Source organism: Mus caroli, chromosome 1 (assembly GCF_900094665.2).
Source record: "Mus caroli chromosome 1, CAROLI_EIJ_v1.1, whole genome shotgun sequence".
Lineage (NCBI taxonomy): Eukaryota > Metazoa > Chordata > Mammalia > Rodentia > Muridae > Mus > Mus caroli.
This window is the reverse complement of record NC_034570.1, coordinates 48,822,188-48,842,643: the sequence shown is the minus strand read 5'-3', so window position 1 is coordinate 48,842,643 and position 20,456 is coordinate 48,822,188. Positions and strand designations below refer to the sequence as shown.

General features: G+C 45.1%; 1 protein-coding gene across 2 annotated transcripts in view; it reads left to right on the top strand.

Moving 5' to 3' along the window:
• The first annotated feature begins 10,621 nt into the window (after positions 1 to 10,621).
• Positions 10,622 to 20,456, top strand: part of Ankrd44 (ankyrin repeat domain 44) — a 286,842-nt gene continuing 277,007 nt past the window's right edge. For both annotated transcript variants that reach the window (XM_021160936.2, XM_029478049.1), the window contains exon 1: positions 10,622 to 10,869. In XM_021160936.2, the coding sequence (XP_021016595.1) occupies positions 10,843 to 10,869 (27 nt within the window). In that variant the 5' untranslated portion in view covers positions 10,622 to 10,842. The remainder of the gene's footprint in view (positions 10,870 to 20,456) is intronic.

Genomic DNA, 20,456 nt, shown 5'->3' with positions numbered 1-20,456 from the left:
TTTCTCTATTAAAAATTTCAAAAGGATTAATTTATGCTTTTATAAATTAATATGTATGGATGTTTTGTCTGCATGTATATGAGTGTGCCCTGGTGCCTGCAGAAGCCAGAAGAGGGCTTGGATCCACTGGAACTGGAGTTACAGATGGTTGTGGATCACCATGTAGGTGCTGAGCATCGAACCCAGGTCCTTTAGAAGCACAACAGGTACACTTAACCACTAAGCCATCTTTCCAACCTCAATTTGACTCTTTTAAATATTTGCTGGTACCCTGAATGTGGGGACTGGGAGCACACCACAGCCTGCACTATAATGATAAATATTCTTATTTTTGTGTATTTCATATATAATAAGGACATATAGACAAATTTCTAATATTTATATTTGTAACATTTTAAAAACTGAAGTTAAGTAAACAAAACAGTATAGTAAACTGCTGAGTAGACTTACTGAATAGACTTACTAAAATCACAGGTTATCATTACTCTAGTAGGTCTCTGGGTAGCCTCTCAGTTGGTGCTTTTGAAATTGGAGGGTGCTTACTTGGTTTTCTTAATGAAAGGAGAGAGTCCAAGCATTTGCTGGATAGAAATCAGAAGGGTAAAGCATTTTGAAACACAGTCTCTCAAATCTCCCATTGGATATTTAAGAGGGGAAAAGTCTGTTTAATGATCTGAACCTGAAATTTAGCCCATTTAATGTATAAACTTAATATTGTTGTTTTAAAGTTTTAATGTACAGTGATTTCTCTTCTAGGGCTGTAACTATGCTGTTATCCAGGACCTAATCAGGAGAAGGCAAACAGACCATATTATTTTAACATAATAACTTAATATGGGGATTACTTACCAGATGTAAGAGGGCTGAAGAAAGCAGTAAATAGAGACTATAACTTCCAGAAGCAGCTGTCAGTAACAGGTCTTGGAGAAGGCGTCCCTTTCCTGGTCATCTGTACCCTTCGACCCAAGGGGTCTGAACCCATCTTAGAGTTTTTCTCTCTCCCTCCCACCCACCCCAGGTTTCTTTACTTATTTTTTTAAAATATGATTTTCAAAGAAGTAGAATCACAATACCTCCCCCTTTTTCTCCCTCTCGCCCAGGGGTACTCAATCTGTGGTTGTGACCCCACTGGGGAGTAGAACCACCCTTTCACTGGGGTTGCTCAAGACCATCAGAAAAACACCGAGGTTTACATTATGATTCATCACAGTAGCAAAATTACTGTTATGGTGTATCAATGGAAACTTTTATGGTTGAGGTCATGACAACCTGAGTAACTGAGTCAAAGGGTCGCAGCATTAGCAAGGTTGAGGACCACTGCTCTAGCTCCTTCCAGATACCCAACCTCCACCCTCTCCCACGTCCCACCACTCTCAAGCTGATAGCCTTGTTTTCTTTGATTGTTACAGACATATGTATGTATATGTATGCAGAAAATATCAACACAGCTTGTTGAGTCCATTTTTGTTACTTTTGTGTATGTGGTTTCAGGACTGACCATTATGCACTGGACATTTGGAATTATAGCTATCTGTAGGATAGGCATGGAGGCTTTTATGGTAATCCTAATACTCAGGGGGGCAGTGCAGGAGGAGTGTCACGCGTTAGGGGCCAGCCTGGGTTACAGAGTACAGAGTGAGATCCATTCTCGAAAGCACAGAACAAAGTGGTTTTCCGTAAGCTTCTGCTATAAAGCTAAAAGCTGCCACAGAAACTCTAGATCAGACAGTCCTCTCTGTACTCACAGTAATCTCTGTGTGGAAGTCAACTGATTTCCTGTTAGTAGCAAAGCAGCTTCCCAGCCAGGGCCACACCTCCTTTTTGTCTGTTGCTCCCCTAGACTAAGGAAACTCAAATGACTCAGTGTTGGTCTTGACTTAAAATTCAATGGAACCATTACTTTGTTTTCTGCTAGAAATATCTATTTGTTGGGTGTTAAGACCTCTGACCCTGCCGAGCTCAAGTGGCAGGTTCTAGAAACAGCAATGGTGTGAGTGGACTCTGGGGTGTAATGATGAGACGAAACACTTCTACCCCCAAGGCCACTGCCTGTTACCCTACGCTTGATTCTTGGACTGTGTGTTTTGGGATAAATATTTCTGCTAGATGTGGTATGTTGATTCAGAACACACAGAGTGCCCTTTCTTTACCTTAAGAGGGGATATGAAAGTTTATTGTGCCGTTCGGTTCCGTCATGTTTCCAGGTCCGCTCTAGCTATCTGGTCTGAGGTCAAGGATAAGACTGGCAAATTCTTTTTTTTTTTCTTTTCTTAGATATTTTCTTCATTTACATTTCAAATGCTATCCCGAAAGACCCCTATTACCACCCCCCACCCCCGCCTTGCTCACCAACCCACCCACTCCCACTTAAGACTGACAAATTCTATTCGTGTGACTCTACTCCTGTATTTGCTTTGCTGTAATATCCAAACTATGTTTATTGGTGTTTATTGTCAGAAACATTTTGAGCATAGAGGGAATCAATGCCTACATTATGCACCTACTATACTGAAAATAAATGACTGTGCCTCCATGATATTAAGGTAGCAAGCCAGTGCAGTGCAAACAACCAGCACCGGGCAACCTGTTTCTTTTGGAAATAAGAACTCATTGGTTGATCTCTGATGCTGTCCGATGGTAACCTTACTGCAGAGAAGACATTGAGCTTGTGCATGGACTTCAGTTCTGAAGGATGGATGCATGCATCTAGGCTTCCTCCTTGTCTCCTTTTTATGGATTGCTCCATCTTTGCTGTTTCTGTAGGCTGCTGACTGCATCCGTGAGTGAACACCAATCTACGTCTCTGAGTGCCTCTCAAGTCAGACGAAGACATTTGGTTTGCTGCCAGAAATGACTCCCTTTGAGGAAGCTCCTCACTGGCATTGTAAGGGTGGAATTACCAGCTTGTGCTCAGGCACTGAGTACCATCTGTAAAACTTTTCATTGGCTTTAAATTCTTCAAGGAGACAAAAGTGCCAGGAGTAATTATCAGATGAATCTAAGTTACCTGCTAAAGCAACTTACTTATGCTTTCTGAGCCTGCTCAGTCTCTTCTGTGCACATTCTGTGTTGGGGGCATTGTGCTGGTGTGGACTCAGTCACATGGCTGGTAGGTCAGACATACTCAGTTCCTAAGAGCAGCTGAGGTTGCAAACTTGATGCTTCAGGGCCAGTCAAATTCAGTTAGCAAGCCAGATCCCTTTTCTCAAATGGATTAGTTATCTGTAGGAGAGGAAATGGCTTGCACTGGAATTAATGTCTTCTTGATAGCTCTTTTAATCAAGACCACCAGAGGCTCCATATAGCATCTCTATTTGCCACAGGCCTTTCCAATGTTTGCTTCCTCTGAGTTATAGGGTTCCCCTATAGCATTGTTTTCTGTAAAAGCAATTCTTGGGGGAGGTGTTCTATGCTCCTTTGCTCCCAGATAACTTCAAGGTGTTTCCTACTCCTGATCTGACCCATCTTAGCCCCCGAGTAAATGACACAAGGACCTGGTATTTTTATTAACAAGCTGCAGCAGTAATAGCTGGCAGATTCTGATCTATTCTAACCCAACTATGCTGCTAATACCCACCTATTCAGTTTATAATTGAAAAAAAGAGACTTTTATTGGACTAAAAAAGGTGAATTGTAGGGAGGATATCTTGTTTCTGTGTGGATATGGCACCCGTCGATAGTAAATCTGACGGTCTAATGGCTTCAGCAGGAAATAGGAGGTGAGACATCCAGGAGGCAGAAAGGATTCTGGGATAGTGCCAGGTATAGGAGATTTGCCCAGGGAAGAAGTGACAAGATGGATGCATGGTACCTGAGCACAAGTAACCAACCATGTGGCAGAATGTAGGTTAGAATAAATGGGTTATTTTAAGTTATGATCTAGTCAGAGAAGAGCCTAGCTATATGGCAAGGTATTTGTAAATATATTTTGAGACTGAGTCTTATTATTTCTGGGAGCATGGGGCTGGCAGGAAGAACCAGACAAACTTCTACACTGTTACTTGCCATCTGGTCTTGCCCTGGCTGGCTCTGGTCCACCTGTGTCCTCATGGCTGTTCTGTCATTGCGATCTCATGGCTAATCCTCCTGGTCTTTCCACATGGTCTCTCCACACCTTCTTCTCCTTGTGGCTTTCCTCTACCCTCTCCTCTGCTTTGGGACCCCCTGACTGGGATTGGAAGTCCCACCCTGTTCTCTTCTGCCCAGGTAATTGGTTGGTCAGCACTTTATTAGCCAATCAGAGGTGATGGGAAATAATTTTTATATAACATTGAGACAGGAGATGCTTGGCCTTGCCCCCGTGTCTGGACTGCAACCAGATGTGTGGGCATGGAAACAAGCACCTGAATACAAACGTGCACAAAATCATCCCCAACAATTTCCATGCATCCCTAATGAAAAGAGCCCAAGTATGGGTTACTTGGTACATAGGTCAAAGCACACACTCATATGTGGTGTATTTTGCTTCCAAAATCCAAAGGGATACAGCAAGTATAATGTCTCTTTTGCTAGTAATGTGCCTGCATCCATGTTTTTAGTTGCTAATAACACAATGCCACAGACTTGCTACGTTATAGAGAAAAGAGATTTATTTCAGTTCAGAGCTCTGGAGGAGTTAGATCTACTGACAGCCTTCTTGCTGGCTGATCCTGAACTGGGTAAAGGGTGTTACATGTCAAGAAACAGGGAGCGTGCTGTATATACGTAGGTATCTGTTCTTGACTCCTCCCCCCCCCTTTCTAGTTTAAAAGTAAGTTTATTTGGGACACGGGGAGGGGGTCTGGGAAAGGGAGTAGAGGCCGAGAAAGAAAAGGGACAGAGAAGGACAGAAAGAGAGAGGAGAAAGATGGAAAGAGGTCATCTGGGAACATGTGTGTGTGTATGAAAGAGGGAGAGAGATGGGGAGGGAGAGAGACGGAGAGGGAGACTCCCTTTCTTATACTGCCAATAATACTTCAACCATGAGGCCCCACCCTAATAGATTTCTCTTACTCCATTCAACTGCAGAACCCTTCCCCTAGAAATACCACAGGTAGATTAAGTTTCCTCCTTCTGAGTGGGGATCAAAATTTAACGTGTGTAGCCCTGAGGGACACTCAAACTGACCCGGGGTAGTGGTGTAAAGGATGACAATTTATCTTTTACTTCTCTTGATCGCATCCAGATCTCTGGACCACCAGCAATGTCAGTAAAATGGCGAACTCCCTGGAGGTGTGTAGCCCATACTCTGGCACATATGTGTCTTGTTAAAGTATCTCACACACTTACTTTCTGTTCTGTTCTGTCTAATCATCTGAGGTGTCTTTAACACGGTGATCGAGCCGAGCTTATATTACATAAACAAGATTGAAAAGGTGAACTCATGGGCTCAGTCCATAGAAATGGGAATAGTTTTAAAAACATTTGCTCTCTCAGTAGATGTGTGCCAGGTGCCTCACTCTGTGTCCTTTTGTTGAAGTATAGTTATAGCACTAGTTGGCACAACTCTTACTTGAGTTAACTATGATTTGTAGTTAAACTCACAAGTCCTCCTGCCAGCCACACGGACTAATGGGTTAGTTAAATGGAGCTGTTCTATTCCATTACCGCTCCCCTCCTCCACCCATCTCCTATATGCTCTATGGCGGTGCTGATGTCTACATTTCAAACGAGTCAGTACTACCCCTATTCTTCTAGTCTATTAATAGTTGCAAAGGGCTTCTGGTCAGTCTGCCCTGTTGGGATTCAGACCCAGGACAAACAGCTGAGGTGCATATTTAACATACCAAAGCAGACCTAGCCTCCATGTTCTCCCAGCATCCCTCAGTGCCTACCAGGCATACCCTGCCCTTTACCCTGAACTTTCCAACCCAGAGGCTGGGTTTCCCCTCTCCCAGATGCCTTTTCCTATATAATCCAGGCATTTGGTCTCTCTTCCTTTCTCTCTCTCTGTTAAGTGCTCTTTCTCTCCCCACCCCCCAACTTCTGTCTCCCTTCCCCGGTCTCATTCATGGGGAACACTGAACTCATCTGTCTTAGTCAGGGTTTCTATTCCTGCACAAACATCATGACCAAGAAGCAAGTTGGGGAGGAAAGGGTTTATTNGGCTTACACTTCCATGCTGCTGTTCATCACCAAAGGAAGTCAGGACTGGAACTCAAACAGGTCAGGGAGCAGGAGCTGATGCAGAGGCCATGGAGGGATGTTCTTTACTGGCTTGCCTCCCCTGGCTTGCTCAGCCTGCTCTCTTATAGAACCCAAGACTACCAGCCCAGAGATGGTTCCACCTACAAGGGGCCTTTCCCCCTTGATCACTAATTGAGAAAATGCCCTACAGCCAGATCTCATGGAGGCATTTCCTCAACTGAAGCTCCTTTCTCTGTGATAACTCCAGCTGTGTCAAGTTGACACAAAACTAGCCAGTACATCATCCAAGAGTGGTTTCTCAATAAATCTGCCTTTATATATACTCTAACCTGGCTCGAATTGGCTCATCTCACTGGCAGAGAAATAACTTATCACATCCCACCATGATAGCCTTTACTAAAGAAATCTTGGGATTTTGTTACTGATTGAGTATGCATCCTGTTACATATGACACATGTAACTATATTATAGGCCTGCAGTGACTTAGACCTGTGTATCAGATCATGGATTACCATTGCCATAAGCCTCAATTTCATTGGTGGACCAGGAGGGTGCTTGGAATCTTACAGACCAGCAAGAGTTTAGAAAGTCTATAGTAGACTGGGCAGTAGTGGTGCATGTCTTTAATCCTAGCACTTGGGAGGCAGAGGCAGGCGGATTTCTGAGTTAGAGGCCAGCCTGGTCTACAGAGGGAGCTCCAGGACAGCCAGGGCTACACAGAGAAACCCTGTCTCAAACAAACAAACAAACAAACAAACAGTCTCTAATAATCACTGAAATGTTTGGGCTTCTCCTTTGTCCCAGTGTTTAGCCACCCTGGAAATAACAGCAGGTTCCTCTGAGGAGAATTTGAGCATATATTTATGGCAGTGCTGTAGAGTGCTCCAGAAGGGGACTAACTTCTTCTTTCAAGGGGTTCAGTGTCTGTGACCTGTGACCTGGGTCAGTAAGAGTCGGGGTGAGAGGGAGGACGTGGTTGTGATGCCACAGCCAGGTTTCAGGTGGCAGGCCCATGAGCATTGCAACGTTTTCCCACATATTTAGTTGTTAGGTTTGATATCCTGCCAACTATTAAAGTTTAAGTGCTGTTTTGTCTCTGCTGTCCATGAACTTGTGTTTGTGCCAATGTCATTTGGGTATTGCCACCCCCAGCTTCTCAGTACAGCAGGAATCAGGGAGCTAGCTCAGTGGAAGCCTGCAGCCCCATAGACATACATTACAGAGTTTTTCTGCTGTTGCCCTGACTAATGTATTTTACAGAATCATGATGTATATGTTTATATACATGTATGTATAAAGATGCACTAACAAGTAAGTCCTGACTCTCTAGAAAGGCACTCAAGTTAATTATTTTAGCCTATTTTTTTTTCTTTTTATTAGACACTTGGCCTGTTCAAATTTCACAACACCTCACAGCATATGTGTTTGTATACAAATGCACGGTAACATACATGTGAAGAAGGTGAAGGACAACTTTGGGCAATTGGTTCTTTCCTTCTACCTTTTTTTTTTTTTTTTTTCTGAGGTGGGATCTGTTGTTTCTGTGCTGTGTGTTCTGGGCTAGCTGGCCTAGTCTCCTGTCTTCACCCAGCTTACCATGGCCATTCTTGGATTACTTTGTGTCATATCTGGCTTGTTATGTGGGTTCAGGGAATCAAACTGGTACTTTTCAGGCTCACATGGCAAATGTTTCTACCTAGAGAGTCATCTCATGGCTGTTTTCGGTTTGAAACAGGGTCAGGCTGGCTTTAAACTTGATGTAGCTGAGATGACCTTGAACCCCTGACCTAGTCTACAGTAATGAGATTGTGGGCTCTCTGATCTTGACATTTGAGTTGCTAAACTGCACATTTGGATTGTACTACACATTGTGCTCTTGACCACAATGTATCCACAATGTTACTGCTTAGTCTTCTAGCAGGGTTGGGGCATATGTATCATTTAGTTGTTGAACTATTCAGCATTTCTTTTTCACTTCTTACCTAACTAGAGCAGGATATTGAATTTTAAAATAAATTTGTGTAAGCAGATAATGTTATGTTTGAATTCCATTCAGAGAAGTGAAGGCAATGCTAAAGCACTATTCATTATTTCTATGAGAGGAAATGTCTCGTAGGGTTACAGCCTGCTGTGGCGGCTCACACTTGGGATGTAGAAATAGGAGGAGAGAGAGTTCAAGGCCAGATTGCCAGCATTATAGCAAGAGACCAACTCAGAAAGAGAGGGGTTAGGTGGGTAGAGGGGCTGACTCTGACTCAAGAACTCATGCATATGCATGTCCATGGTGACCTAAAGCAGATCTTGAGTGAATCTGTCAACGTACATAATTTTTTTTTATCTCTCCTTATAAATATGCTTATATTTAGCCAGGGAATTCCCTGTCCATTTGCTTACAAATCTATGTAAGATACTAGTAAGTTGATGAAAGGCAGCATGAAGAGGTGCTTCATACAAGCAGCAAATCACCGAGAAGGGTCTCAGGAGCAGCAACTTTGGAGTATGTGTGTCTGCTTCTCACTGGTAGCCGCAGAGACCCTGGATGGTGCTTCCTTGGGCCCCCTTTTCTGCAGGAGTAGAATCAGTGTCTAGGATAGGTAGGAGTAGCTTTGGGATTTAGCTGCTTCACCAGCCAGAGTGGGTAGAGGATAAAGGCAAGGATGCTACCTGATTGCTGGAGCTCCCTTCTCCTATGAGATCTTCGTTGAGGCACTGACAACGGGGAAGAAGAAATCTACAGCTGGTTTGTGAGTGAACTATAGAGGCAGGTGTGGGGCAGGCGCACTTTGTAGTTCTGATTTGCTGTTCAACAGTCTTGAAGGTCCTGCTTAGGGGTACCAGTAGCTTCTTGGGTGTGGGCTATCTCTTACTTCCCTGCTTCACTTTCTTCTCTAGATTTCAGCTTTCCCCTCTTTCAGGAAGCCTGCCCTTAGCCACTGGTCTAGTCTGGTCTTTTTGTTGTTGTTGATTTTTTTTGTTGTTGTTGTTTTGTTTTTCGAGACAGGATTTCTCTGTGTAGCCCTGGCTGTCCTGGAACTCACTTTGTAGACCAGGCTGGCCTCGAGCGCAGAAATCCGCCTGCCCCTGTCTCCCGAGTGCTGGGATTAAAGGCACGAGCCACCACTGCCTGGTTTAGTCTGGTCTTTTGCTTCCTAAGTACTTCTCCTGATGATCCTTTATTTCGGTTTGGAATTATATTAATCCGCAATGGCTATCTGGTTTATATGAGTATCCTTTGAGAGTAGTCACCTGTCTTACTCACGGGCTCTAGTGTGACCAAAAAAAAAAAAAAAAAAAAAATGACCAAAAACAACTTGAGGAAGAAAGAGTTTGTTTGTACTTCCACTTCCACATCACAGTTCATCACTGAAGGAAGACACGGCAGTAACGGAAGCAGGAACCTGGAAGCAGGAACTGAAGCACATGCCAGGAAGAAGTGCTGCTTACTGGCTTGGTGCTCATGGCTTGCTCAGTCTGCTTTATTGTACACCCAAGATTACCCCCACCCAGGGTGACACAACTCACAGAGAGGGACCCCGACCACATTAATCATCAGTTTTTCTTGATTAATTTTCTTAATGCCCCTACCAGCTTCCCCATAGATCAATCTGGTGGGAGCCTTTAAAAACAAACAAACAAACTGAGGCTCCCTCTTCTCAAATGACTGTAGCCCGTGTCAAGTAGAGGTAAAAACTAACCAGCAGAATATCTTACCTGCTTATGCTCCATTTCTCTCCATGCCCAGTCACTGCCGGAATTTATAAGTGCTTTTCCAGATCGCAGAAATACCAACACTTACTACGGACTGCTACCTCTGTAATAGAAGCCTAATCTGTTGGACAGCTGTCTTCTGTGTGTGTAGGGTGGAAAGTGGGCAGCATGCAACTTACTCTTGTAGGAATAAATCAGCTAGGACTTATTTAATGCGGTAATTTAGTAGGACTCTTTTTCCTTCTCAGTTTCACCTTCAGTCCCAAGCCTAGGCTACCAAGTTAGGGTAGTGTGTGATTTAATTAGGAGGTGACCCGGAGGGTCACAGCTCCCGTTCCCACCGCTATATGTTTAGAGAAACCCTGGACTCACAACGCATCCATGGCCTCCTTATATTAAACAAAGAGACTGTCAGCCCAGCGCCTAGGTGGCAGAAATTCGGAGCGCTGGAGCAATCTGATTAGGGAAAAGGTTTAGGGAAAGAGGGTGTGACGCAGTCTGCAGGGTGAAAGTTGGTGGCCTGTGAGTAGCAAGCTTTCTGGACCCCTGGGGTGTGTCGGCGAGGGATTGCCCCTCGGTGGCGTGCGCGTGGGTGGGATTGCTGGGGAGGGTCGGCGTCAGCTCCCCTCCCCTTTCGGCTGGCTCCTGGCGGAGCGGGGTGCAGGTGTGGGAGGGCGCCGGGGCCGAGGGCTGCGAGGAGCCGCGGCGGGCGGCAGGAGGCAGCGTCGGCCCGGGCGGCGCGAGGCAGCGCGCGGTGATGTCAGTGGCGGCCCGGCTGGCAGCGGCCGGCACTTCCTGTATAAAGGCGGGCGGGCCGGGCTGCGACTCCCGCGAGCCGGGGCTGGGCTCTGAGAGGCAGGCGGCGGCGGCCGAGCGGTGGCGGGGCTGTCACCTTCGCGAGCCTGGCTCCTGGAGCTTTCCCGGGCCGTCCCTTCCGTTTCCCCGGGCTCCCGGCGTTGACATCTGCGGAGCGGAGAGCTGTATGTGCGCGCGCGCGGGAAAGGAAGAATGGCAGTGCTCAAACTCTGCGACCAGGTAGGGGCGCGGGGAGCGGAGAAGGGGGCGCGGCGGGCGCCGAGCGAGCGGAGCGCGCCCCGGGCTGTTTACGCGCAGCCTTTGAGCGTGCACGGCCTGCCGCGGGACTCGGCTCCCGCGCAGTCTCCGCCCTGGGCCGTCGCAAGTGCGCGTTCGCGGCCCGAGAGGGTCGGCGAGATGCGGGAGTGGCCGCCGGACGCGGGGAACGCGGGTCGCAGCCGCACCGGGAGCCTCGGACTGCGTCGTGCACTCTGGAGCAGTCAGCCTTGGGGGTGCTCGGGGCAAGGCTGCCCGCGGGCTCAGGAGGAGGAAGGTGGACGGCGGGAGAGAGGATCGCAGCCTCGCAGCCCCGCTTCCCCGGACCTCTCCCGCGCCAGGCAAGAGACTGGCCGGGATCCCCGCTCCCGTGCAATAGACTGTCTTCGTCGGTTGGATAGGGCACCCCGACTTCCTCTTTAGTTGCCCAGGGGCTGGGTGTGGGATGTGGGATTGGGGGTGCAGAGAGACGAGAGCTCTCGGCCCAGGTCTCCGAATAGGAGATGGAGTCAGGTCCCAGGCTCAGCTCGCAGGCGCTGGTGCCCCTCAGCTTTGTTGCTTTTCTGACCAAGACATCACACCGGGCAGCCCCGGAGTTCAGCTTGAAGCCATGAGATTATTTATTGAATCCGATTGACAGTCTTTGCTACAGGTCTGGACATTGACACACAAGGGAAGTCCAACTAAATTGCGTGAAAAACAAAACAAAACAAAACCAACCTCACAATTCTTTACATGAAAATGGGGGAAACGTCCGGGTTTATGCATCTACACTGAAATGAATATTGTTTGGGGGGGGGGGCTGATAAGCAGAGAGGCGATCTTGACTTTGATACATGGTGTCAAACAGGCCAGTCCCCTCTATTAAGCACCTCCAACTTCTTAATAGGCTGCATCTGTGGTGTCTTGCTAGTTAGAATCCAGCCAGAATATTCTGCAACTTAAATGCAACCTTTGCGGTAGTGAGCCACAATGGTTTGTTTTGCCCCTTTAGATTAAATTTACTTCAGCTTGCTTCCCTTAAGTATTTACAGCCCCACTTTTTTCCCCTCCCCGCCTTGGTTCAGAAGTCCCTGAGTTAAAAACTCTGTTAAATTTAGCAGGGAGAGCAGCTGTTAATTGTGTGAACCTGCCCCTCCTCGTTGGCTACTGAGCATTTAAAGTGCTTGTAAATTGATATTAGGATTTTCTCTACCCTTTGTTCCCAATTTTTGCCAACTGTTAGACATCTGCTTATTTTAAGTCTTATGTTGTATTGTGTCCAGAGGCCTGTCAACGATGATGGTACACATTCCCCTACTTTGTTAATTCCTAAGTCTGCAGAGTTGAGTAGAAAAACACGGTGCTAGTAGGCATTGGTATGTTATACATAGGAAAGCATTCGGTGTAGAATTTTACTTAGAAAGGTGCTAGTCATTTATCCTGAATTCCTTATTTTCTAAGTAAAACAGCTGATTGGGAAAAGCAAGGGTCTTCCTCAAGATCCTCAGCTGTCTGCTGGCGGGGTCCACCTCCTAGGCTGCTCCGGAGGCCCTGAGATATCTCTTCTTCCTTTCAGCAGATGTGGTGAGGCAGGCCATGAAGGAGCTTCTTCCCAAAATACCCCAGCCCTGGTGAAAAGTGTATCACTGGGCTTTCCCCAGCCCTGGTGAAGGGTGTATCACTGGGCTTTGGGGGCACAGAAAGTTATTCTCCGGCTTCTCAGAGCAAGGGTTTCAAAGATGTTTGTCTCTGGCAATCTTTCTAAACACACCCTCTTTGTTTTGTTAGTAAACCTCACTTGCCATCGGGGAGAAAGAGGTAAAACATTCATTTGACTCCATCTCCTGACATATAGAAAGAGCCAAGGAGTTCTGTGATCCAGGAACACCTAAAAACCACCAGTCTGTCTTGGGACAAAGCCAGAGGAAGATGGGGTGTGGTGGTGGTAGGGTGGGGTGGGGTGCAGTGGTGAGCAAAGATGGTTTCTGTGTTTCTTTAGGTCCAGGAAGTGTGTTCTTCTTGCCTTATATAGTCTTACTTTTTGTTTGAATCTTACTTCTTAGAAGTTGGCTTTTAACCTCAGCTACTCATGCTAACAACCTGTGGATTAAACTCCTCCCAGAAGAGCTTTGCCCCATCACTGTGGGTGGGGAGCCACCTGCATGGAATCCCTGCTTCAGTTTGAGGTGGATCAGCTTGCTCTCTCCCCAGGGATGCTGTGACCATCCCATCATCCTTCTCTAGTCTGTTCAATGTCCTGTTTGGAAGGCGAATCTTGATTTTTTTTGGCCACAGCTCTTTGATTTTTGGTTTGAGGACACATTCTGGCTGCTGATAACTTGGATGTAATCGCAGTGAGAGGTTATCATCAATGACTTTTTCTGTCCTACTGACACTGAAGGCTGGAACTGGCTGGGTGGCTGTGGTCATCACTTTGACAGCCAATTCTGCATTGACCTCTGAGTCCAGCAAGAGAAGGGTTATGATTTTTTCTAACTTGTTTTGGGAAAATTAAAAAGTCAGGGGGAAGGGAGAGGCTGCTGTGGTTTTTAGTCTTCTACTGTGAAAAGGAACTGGGAGCTTGTGCTCCGAACAAGCCTGACACTTAGCACTTCTGCATTTGTCTGTCTGTCCTCTTGCTATTGTTTTTCTTTCTGGAAGTATGTCGGGGACCGTTCCCCCCCCCCCCAGGACTGAGGGGTTTCCCAGCATGTGATGGTAAAGCTGGGACAATTCCTAGCAACTGGAGGAATTGGTTGGTTACCCTCTGCAACATTGTTATTTAATCTATGCAATTAATATAGTAAGATAACCATTTCCTCATATGTGGGCATTAAGACATTTGTTGACATCTTGGGAGAACTGAGCTAATCATAAGGCTGAAGAACGTTTCATCACATGCAAACGCAATGTGTTTAGCTTGTAATAAATAATCATGCAGCCTTTTGCAACTGGACTTTGGAGTTGAACTTTTATGTTGAGTCTTTAGGGTGCATTCCTTACGAATAGAGGCAAAGTATGTGGAGATTATTAGTGCACTGCCATGTTAGTCTGGCACTTGCCTTTTCAAAGTTACAGGTTTTCGGGGTCCTTGTCTACCGTTTGAATGGTCTACTCCTGATATGAGTTTGCTAACGATAGCAGAGCTGCTCCATTTCTCTCGAAGAGTCTGGTAGACAAACAGCTTTGGCAGTTGGCCCCTTTGGAGCTTCCCGCCTGGAGGCCTTATGGTTTAGTAGCTCTTCGCCAAGTGCTAGCTCACTCTCCAGTCACCCACCTCCTTGCCAAAGGCACTGTCTGGCAGCTGTGGCAGTGACCAGATAATAGAAATCCTGAAGCTCAGAAAGGATTTCTGGCCACAGTGTGAGGCCTTTGGACATTTTTTTTTTTTTTAAACAATCAAGCTGTCCTGTATTTTCAGCTACACTCTCTGTGCTGGATTGCAACCCAACAGTGTGTATGCGGCAGGAGCGGAAAAAGGACAGATTTATCTTGGAGGTTCTGTTCTGGTTAAGACATATCACCCATGGCATGGTTTGGGGAGTGTACTTGATGGCTGGCATTTCATGCCTGTGCATCATGGTGGCTTACAGTGATGTCGCTCTTCTTGTGTGCTCGGTCCTTGCAGTGAATCATCTCTCTTAATCCCCACAGTCACACTAGCAGGGAGGTGGGCACTCCCACTTTATAGCAGAGGAAACAGGAGCAGGGAGGCTAATGACTTGGGCAGGTCACACCCCCAGAGAGCAGTTGAGCACAGTGTCCTCCCATGGCAGTTTGATTGCACGGGTGGGGCTCTCTCACAAGGCTATACTTTTCATAGCTGAAAAGCCAGCAACAGGTTATAGAGCTCATGTCTCTTCTCTTAGTTATGGGGAAACTCGGGCAAGGCAGCATGGACTCCACCCCGCACATGGGGTCAGACCCACCTCGGTCAGAGTGAGGACCTGCTGAGAGGCCTCTGTATCTGCGGGCCTCCTTAACCTCTACACCCAGTGGATGATGTGTTGGTAGCATGGTGACTCTTTCCTCTCTTATTTATTTATTTATTTATTTATTTATTTATTTATTTATTTATGTGTGGCATGGGAGCCTGTAATCACCTTTAATGTTGGGCTGCCTTAGGAAACCAGAAAGCCAGACAAGCAAATGCAGAGGAGTTTTAACAGTGGAGATAACTCCTGGTGGCATCTTGATATGCAGCCTTTAAAGGTCCTGCTTATCCAGGTACAGATTTTACATGTTCTGTGTGATAATATCGGTATCTTCAATTATGCTGATACCTGCTTTCCATACCAATGACTTTTCTAAGTAAAGTTGTGCTTCTCTTAAATACCTCACTATCTGCTTCAGGATAAATGAAAGTCCAGCCCTGAATAGATGAAGCCTCCTCTTTTAAAAGAACACTTTAGCTTTCACTTCCGTTATTCTAAATAGAGAGTAAACATAAACTTGAAAAGGCGCAGTTCTTATACAAGACAGAAGACCAAGACATCTTAAAAAAAGCTTTATATTTCAGCAAGATAAATACAATTTATCAACATACATTTACAATGTAATATTAAATTACTTTAAATTTTTATATTTAGTATAATTTTCTTTACATTCAAGAATTTCTAGTTTTTGTTTCTGTGTGTGTGTGTGAGTTGTGTTTTGCATATGTGGAGGTCAGGGAACTATGGGTATCTATTTTTCACTGTGGGGTTTAGAAAATCAGACTTAAGTCATTAGGCTTGGTGGCAAGCACTTTTTGCCACTGAGCTATCTAGCCATCCCTGCATAGATTCCTGTAACCAAGACATCTGATAATGCTGTGCTTTTCAAAGTTCTTTCAGATATGATGCTCAGAGAGACAGTGAAATGGCCCAGGTAAAGTCTCTTGTTGCACAAGGCTGATTTGAGTTGGATCCCAGGAACTCAAGTACAGACAGATGATGGAGCGAACCAACTCCATAGAGCTCTCCTCTGCTCTCCACGTGTTCATTATGGTGCACATACACATGTGCCCCCCCCCCCCAATAAAACAATGAAAACATGATAGAACACTTTTGTCCAAAACTCCAAAGGAAATTCCATATTGAAGCTAATATCTTAAACAATGGGGCTGGAAGTATTGCCTGTTGGGTAAGACACTTGCTATCAAGCCTGAAGACCTGAGTTCAATCCCTGGGGCCCACATGGTAGGAGGAGAGAACTGGCTCCTGCAAGTTGTCTTCTGACCTCCACATATATGTTGTGGCTCACGTGCATATTTCCTCCCTCAAGAAATTAATAAATAAAATGTAGTTAAAAAGAATCTTTTACAGTAGTGGTGCTATTTTTAAGGATTATTGATAATATTTTCTGAAAGTCTCTTTGTATATGAAAACTCCTGGTGACTGGTTCAGTATTTTGTCCTGTTTTCCTTCATGATTTCCTCATGCACTCAAATATTTTAAAATGATCATCGATGATTGGGAGCTACATAGACTTTGATGATGACGTCACTTTTGTATAATCTAGGGTCCTTTGAGAACAATGAGGGTGCTATTGAATATTGGCTGGAAAGAGACCGTCCAGATACGTCTGTAAACATAATCACATGTAGACTCCTCTTGCCTCTGTTTGCCCTCCTGAGTTTTGACAGTGACACCGAACTGGTTTGGCTCATATGAATTAGGTCTACACTGGAGCCTGTTGGCCATGTGTAAGCCCAGGGTTAGATCATGGCTTTTACTTCACACATTGGCTCTGAGCAGGTGATGGTGGGTTGCAAAGGCAACTGATAGAGGCATTCTGAGTCTTACTGTCAAAGATCGGGGAGGGCGTGATGACCTAATCTCTGTTGCTGTGGACTTAAGTCAAGGGGAATTGTGTACATTGTGTGTCAGACAACACTTGGAGGTCAGACTCAATCTGTGGGTTCTAGGTTCCTCTTTGTCAAATAAAGATGTGGGCTGGATGTCTTGGCAGTCCTGAGCTCTGCCCTGTTCCTTCTGTGGCTCAGTTCTTATAATGGGGTTTGCTTTATAGTGTCTCCCGTGCATGAGGCTATGATGTGTGCATTTGCACATGAGCTGTTATTTGGTTAGCCAGGCAACAAGGTTAAATGGTTGCAGGTTCCTAAAGAGGTTATTCATTCAATGTCAGTGATCTAGAAACTGATTATTCTTCTTCTTCCCTGCTTTGGTTTATAGATAATCTAAGATAGTCTATTTTATAGGTTGTTTCTTTTATTAGTATACTATCTTGTCTCTGGATTTCAGAGGTTGAGAGCAGATAGTTTTTCTAATCAGAGTTCATGTTTGTGAAGAGTTGGTAACCTGTAAGATTGGAATGAATGCCTCGGGAATCTACCTTCACATTGTGATAGTCATAGTTTAAAGGATGCTTTCTAGATGGGCATGGTGCACATGGCTGTAACCCCAGTTCTCAAGAGGCAGAGGTAGGAAGATCAGGAATTCAGGTTGATCATTAGTTATTCTTGACTACACAGTGAGTTCAAGGCTAACCTGAGTTATGTAAAGACCAGTCTCAGAATTCTTTCATTTGCCTCCCCCCTTTGAACTAGAAAATCACTGGCTCTGGCTCTATGACCTAGCAAGCCTTGAGCATCCTTCTGAAACTCCCCAGGCATCTTTAATACTGGGACACCATTTTGCTCCAAGGAAGTTTCCAGAGCTCTTCATAGAAATAATTAGATATGCAGAGACACTGGTGTTGCCCTGACATGGAACCTTAGTAAGAGTTCTGACTTGTCTCTGAAAGTTTCTGGATTAAATTGCCTTAGTTTTTCTTTGATTGATTTAAAAAGATAGCATCAGATTGGAAATAAATTCTTGGATTCCACTTATTATGGGTCTCTAGTAGTTACTGGCTTCAAACAGTCCCTGGCATTGGCTTTTCTTGTCTATACAGTTTCTGGCTTTCCCTTGTAAGGAAGCTGCTTTAACGTTTTTTCAACCTGATAAACATACTTTTGAGACCTACTGAAGGGACATGGGTGCTTTCCCTAAGAAGGTCTTCTGGGATCTCTAGGAGCCTGATGTAGAGACACAAACCCTCGAGGCTACTCTTAGTGTGATTCTTAGCAAATTCTCTTGAATTGCTTTCAGGTAAGAGAAGCATTCTTCCCAGACCCTGAGTTTCTTGTAAGTGGGCCAGCATAGTGGTTCTCATAGGTGCTGTTTGGGTAACTCCCTTGGTTCTCCCTGGAAGAATCCCTTTTCTTAGATTCTATAGTTGCAGTTGGGCCTGGCAAGTCTTATTTCTCAACTGTTGGATGGGAATTGGTTGCAGCTAGCAGGGTGATGACAGACATATCAATGACTAGGCTCTTCTGAAGATGGATCCTTGTTGGGGGAGGATACTAGCTTTGGGATCTGATACAGGGAAGATGAAAAAGAAAGACTGGAAATCAACAGACACTATGCTGTAAAGATGGGATGCCTGGCAGAAATTCAGCTCTCTTGGAGCTAGACACCCAGTAACTGAAACAGGGGACCAAAGCTATTGACACCCGAAGCCCAGGATGAGCAAGATGGGTTACTAAGCTTGAACCTGGGAAGGAAAACATGATTTTCCATATTCCTTTAAATCTACATTCATTCCTTTAAACTTTTAAGTTTTGAGGTATTTTAGTACGCATTGTATAATAGTACCATTTAGCATTTGCTTCTGCCTTTCACTTGCATCACCTGCGTAGCTATCACCTGTAGCTATCTTCCACTGGTCTCACCCCATCTGACCTTGGTCGATGCTCTCTGCTCACAATAGAGCAATCATGATGGTAGAACTTAGGCCATGCAATTCTCCCCACTCAAAAGCCTCTGGTCCTATACAGTGGAAGCTAAGGCCATTTGATGTTTTCTTCAAAGTATAATAATGGATAAGAGCAAATATGATGAATCAGTTAAAAATGTACAGAAGACCAGAAATGAGAAGGAACACTTTATATGATTTAATCCCAATAGCATGTCCATGTAAGAACCCAGAGATTAGGGAATTTACTTGGGACTTATGAATCTGGGAGTCCCAGTGGGATGGGCTTGACCCAGCCTATATGATTTTTGCCCTTATGGCCCCTGGAGCAGGGGCACTATCACAAGAGACCATCTCTTCATTGGTACTCAGAGTCTAGTTGTAGGATTAATGTGCATGCCTTGTGCATAGAAGACCCTCATCATTGGGCTGAAGAGATGTTTCAGTGGTTAAGAACACTGACTGCTCTTCCAAAGGTCCTGAATTCAAACCCCAGCAACACATGGTGGCTTACACCCATCAGTAATGAGATTTGATGCCCTCTCTGGTATGTCTGAAGATAGCTACAGTGTACTTATAATAATAAATCTTTGGGCTAGAGCAAGCAGGGGGTGGGGGAGGGTGATGGGAGCAAGCGGACTGGAGCGAGCAGAGGTCCTGAATTCAATTCCCAGCAACCACAAGATGGCTCACAACCATCTGTACAGCTACAGTGTACTCATATACATAAAAAAATAAATCCTAAAGACCCTTGTCAAATGTTGGTAGGATATATGTGACATCAAAACAGCTGTCAAGCCAGCTGGAGGTTTAGGCTACATATGGAATGCTAACTGGGGACAACCGGAGTCTAGGCATAGTCACTGGGGAGGGCTTTGGGGAGCCACAGAAGGTCCGGCTGATGCTTAGAGAGGAAATGCTTCAGGCAGCAGTTGGAGGTGAGTGTTGTGCTGTACTTCTCAGCTGAGGGGCTAGACGAGGATGAGTTTACTGAAGCACAGAGTTCTTGTTGGGTAGGAAGGATAGAGGCAAGGAGATAACTGCTCAGTGCCTAAACTAAACAGGAGAGGGGCTGGTATAAAGAAGGTGTCTCGCTAGTGATCAGCACTTCGTGTCCTCTCATGGATGCTTTGAAAAGTGGGTCTGAGACCTTGTAAAGCTCATTGGAATTGGTACCTGCCTCATTCCATCAAGTAAATTGATATGACAGTTGACATGAGACCTTCTGGTGTCTTCTGGGATCATGATTCTTCCTGCTTTGGTGGAAAGGGGCACGTTTCCTGGCGGTGTTTTGTGGACAAATGTCCACAAGAATAGCAAGGACTTTAGAGTGAGAACTTGGTGGTTTTGGTGGCACAGGACATGGGTGAAATAATGTTGTAGGTCTGAGATGGTCTGTTTTTTTACTTGATAATTTTGTTTGAAAGTAAAACATTAAAATATACAGGCTATAAACCCCCTATAGGGATGACCCTATTTTACAGGGAGTATCAGTTGCAGAAGGAAGAAGTGCCAAGTAAGCATCGGCTTGTAGATTAAAGAGGTTTAACACTCGCCAAACCAACCAGGGAGGCTTGAATCCTGATTTAAACAAACAGAAATATATCTTTATAAAATAAATTGGTGAAAATTGAATGTTGATTGAATAGTTGATGGTTCGTGTGGGTGTGATATTGCAACTATTTCTAAGAAGAGAGTCCTCTGGCAAACTGAGAAACAAAGCCACAAACTATCATTTGCCAAGGCGTACCTACCAGTTTAAGCAGTTTAAGTACTTCTGGAAGCAATTTCTCCACCCTCCTCCCTTCTTCCTGTTCTGTTTGCTTCCA